This window comes from Neopelma chrysocephalum, unplaced genomic scaffold (genome assembly GCF_003984885.1).
Source record: "Neopelma chrysocephalum unplaced genomic scaffold, ASM398488v2 Primary Assembly neopelma1_109393, whole genome shotgun sequence".
NCBI lineage: Eukaryota > Metazoa > Chordata > Aves > Passeriformes > Pipridae > Neopelma > Neopelma chrysocephalum.
Window position 1 is genome coordinate 1 of NW_020927904.1, and position 3,732 is coordinate 3,732.

At 58.1% G+C, this 3,732-nt stretch overlaps 1 protein-coding gene across 1 annotated transcript; it reads left to right on the forward strand.

The window, feature by feature from the left end:
* Window positions 1-6: 6 nt before the first annotated feature.
* LOC113962128 lies at window positions 7-3,455 on the forward strand (the record flags this gene model as incomplete). Its single annotated transcript, XM_027672933.1, has 7 exons — window positions 7-204; window positions 293-430; window positions 710-824; window positions 996-1,133; window positions 1,389-1,565; window positions 1,690-1,836; window positions 3,307-3,455. Coding segments are annotated over exons 1-7 (998 nt in total), but the record flags the coding sequence as incomplete, so codon positions are not given.
* Window positions 3,456-3,732: the final 277 nt, after the last annotated feature.

Genomic DNA, 3,732 nt, shown 5'->3' on the forward strand with positions numbered 1-3,732 from the left:
CGTGGTTTTATTGCAGGCAACCCTGGCACTGCGGCTCATCATCCAGGAGCCCGAGTGCCAAGATGCACTGATGATTTATGCCCCCCACCTCCTCGTGGCTCTGCTTTTCCAAGTCTACATGAGCACAGAGCAGATGCCAGAGGAGGTCAAGATCTTCTGGAGGCAATGCCAGGAGCAACATGAGCTTCCCAACGACCCCAACAGGTGCTCCATCCCAGTCCTCTGCCCCTCCCTTGCCCTCAGGGGTGGGCCCAGGGCTCCCAGCATGACCTGGCCTTTGCTCTGCACACAGGTTTGCAGTACAGAACATCAAGGCCCTGCTCTGCTGTTCACACTGGGAGAATGAGGTGGTGGCAATAGAACGTAAACGTGGCTGGGACACCCTCCTCCATCCTGACACCCACCATTATGCAGTGGGGCTGCTGGCCAGGTGAGACACCCTTCTCCCCACTGCCACCATCATCTCTCCCCTGGGCACGGGGCAACCCACACAGCCCCTGTGGTTATGGGCCAGAGAGTCTTGGCACCAAGGGATGGACAAGCAGTTTGGAAAAGGCTGTGAGAGTAGGGTGCACAGGAGGAGCCACCTCCCAAAGAGCCCACGTCCCATCCAGGGCTACTGGGGAATGACCAGGCCTCTGGGCATCAGTCCTGGGAGAGCTTTGCCCACCCTGCTCGGAGTCAATGGCTCCTGTTTTTTTCTTGACAGGGAAATGCGCAGCATTTTGGTGCCCTTCTATTCCCTGATTGCAACCCACCTGCTTGGGCTGCTCAGCAGGGAGGAGCCCCGCTGGGAGCTGCCTGCCCTGGCCTTCCTTGTTGAGGTGAGCCTGATGGCGAGCGCTGCCTTGCCCACCTGCCTCCCCCTCTCTGCCCTCTCACAGCCGCAGCTGCCCAGGATGGTACCTGCAGCCTCTGCTGCTGCCTGGGCCCAGCCTTGGGCGGCTCCAGGCTCCTGCAGCCCAGGCACCTCATCACTGCTCTCTGCCTTCCAGCTCCTGGACTATCTGGAGGGGAGAAAATGTCATGAGAGTGTCCTGCCAATCCTATCAAGGCACCTGCACAGTCAGTGCCCTGAGAGCCGTCGCCTGGCGCTCAGAGGACTCCTTGTGCTCAGTGTGGATCCCTCCATGGTGAGAAGGGGACACCTGGCTGAAGCCATACTGGCAGTCTGGGGCTGGGGAGCTCAGGGTCTTGGGCTTGGCTGGGCTTTGGTAGCTCTGGCAGCTGCTCCCAGCTCTCCTGCCTCCCTCTTCAGCTGCCTTGGCCCTGTGGGAAAGGCCTTTGGCCTCTGGGCCCCTGGGCAGCAGGGTGGGATTGCACCGCCAGAGAGCTGTTGGTGGTGCAGCTGTTCAGGGCTTCACAGCACAGCACTGTCTTCCACACAGGCTGAAAGCATCTACAGCCTGGCTGAGCACCTCATGGAGCTGCTTCATGATGGAGACGGAGATGTGGTCAGCATGACCCTCTCTGTGTTCCTGAATATGCTCCGGGAGAAAGATATCAAAGCATTCAGCTCCACTGCCCCGAAGCTGGCCGAGGCGCTCCAACCACTCTTTGATAACGTAAGGCTCTGGGTGCCTGGCACTGCCTCAAAACTTTGTGCCTTGTGGGTTTTCAGGCCTGTGCCTGTGCCTGCTGGGCCTGGAGCACCCAGTGCTGAGGTCTTTTTCTCTTCTTTTGCACCAGGACAACACCCATGTGCAGCTGCTCTCTATTCGCCTCTCCCAGGAGGTCATGGAGTTGCTTGTGGGAGAGGGAACAAATATGCAGGTGCACCAGAGCCTGGTCCCCCCGTTCTTCCGCTGGCATGATGAGAACCAGTGCGTGGCAGAGGTGAGCACTTGTGGGCTCTGGTGTCCCTGTGGCAGGGGGCTCGGCTGTCTCATGCCCTGGTGCCTCACAGGCTCCAGCCTCCTCCTGGCTTTGGCCCAGGGATGCAGGTGGTTGTGCTGCCATGTCCCAGTCTCTGCTGCTCTGCAGGCCTCTCAGGGTTGCTAGGTACCCACTAAAGCCTCTCTCTCACTCCCCTCTGCAACTGGACAGAGCAGAGAAAATCCAACAAAGGATTCAGGAGTTGAGATAAGAGCTGAGAGAGGTCACTTACTGATCACCATTATAGGCAAAACAGACTCAGAGTGGGGATATTAACGAAATTTATTACTAACACGATCTGAGCAATACAGTGAAATGAAAAAAATACTTAAAACCACCTTCCCCCCACCCCTCCTTCCTTCCAAATTCTACCTCCTCTTTCCCCCAGCAGTGTAGGGAGACAGGCAATGGATCTTACAGTCAGTTGTTGTTTCTGCTGCTGCTCAGGGAGAGCACTCCTTCCCCTGCTTCCTGGGGGGTCCCTCCCACAGGAGACAGTCCTTCATTAGCCTCTACAGCATGAGTCTATCCCATGGGCACCAATTCTTCACAAAACTGCTGCCAAAGGGATCACATTTCCATGGGGTGCAGTCCTTCACCAATGAGCTGCTCCAGCTTGGGTCCCCCACAGGGCCACAAGTCCTGCCAGGGAAACCTGCTCCAGCGTGGGCTCTTCTCTCCACGGGCTGCAGGCCCCTGCCAAGACCCTGCCCCAGCACGGGACTCCCACAGGGTCACAGCCTCCTTCGGGCATCCACCCCCTCTGTTGTGGCTCCTCCATGGGCTGCAGGTGGATCTCTGCACCCCAGTGCTCCTCCAGGGGCTGCAGGGGCACAGCTGCTCCACCATGGTCTGCACCAGGGGCTGCAGGGGAACCTCAGCTCTAGTGCCTGCAGCACCTCCTGCCCCTCCTTCTGCACTGACCTTGGGGTCTACCTTGTTGTTCCCATCTTCTCACTCTGCTCTTCCCTGGATGAAATTTTCCTCTGCGCAATAACTTTCTTTCCCTGTTTAAATATGTTATCATGGAGGCATTACTACCGTTACTGATTGGCTCAGCCTTGTCCAGCAGCAGGTCCATCCTGGAGCCAGCTGGCATTGGCTCTGCAAAACGGGGGGAAGCTTCTAGCAGCTTCTAACAGAGGACACCCCCGTAGTCCCCCTGATAGCAAGACCTGGCCACAGAAACCCCATACAGCTCCCAATTTAGATTTTGTCAAGGAGAGAGATGTCCCCAGTCAGAAGCAAGTAAGCAGCCTGTGGCCAGGGATGGAGTCCCCCACAGCTCTTGCGGCACCTCAAGCTGCGTCTGCTGGCCCCATAAGCCTTTGAGTCCAGCACAGTGTAGGGAGAAGGGAAGCATTTCTCAGGGGAAACTGGGCAACTTGCTCGCTCTGGCAGCTCTCCAACTCTCCCCCATTCCCCCTCCAGGTGCCAGCCATCGTGAGGTACATCCACCAGTGCCTCACCTTCCAGGTGTCTTCACATGTCAGCCTCCAAACCAACATTCTCAGACTGGCAGGTGCACACTCCTGTGACGTGGTGATGTCTCTCCTGAGCTGTGCCCCAGCGTGTGACAGGTAAAGGGCTCAGCTGCCCTCCTGGATAAGGGCTTGCCAGCCTTTAGAACCAATCACCCCAGAGAGCCTGTCCCACCTGCACTCACAGACAGATGGAGGCTTCCAGGACCCTATGACCCCTCCATTTCCCAGCCCTGGCATGTCAGCCCCCAATCCTGCTGCCATGTGCCCTCCCTGACCCTCAAGGCACTTTGACTCTGTCACCCGGGCCCCCACAGCTGCCCAGGCCGGGGCACTGTGGCCGACAGCCCCCTGACACAGGGCTCTGGCTCCACAG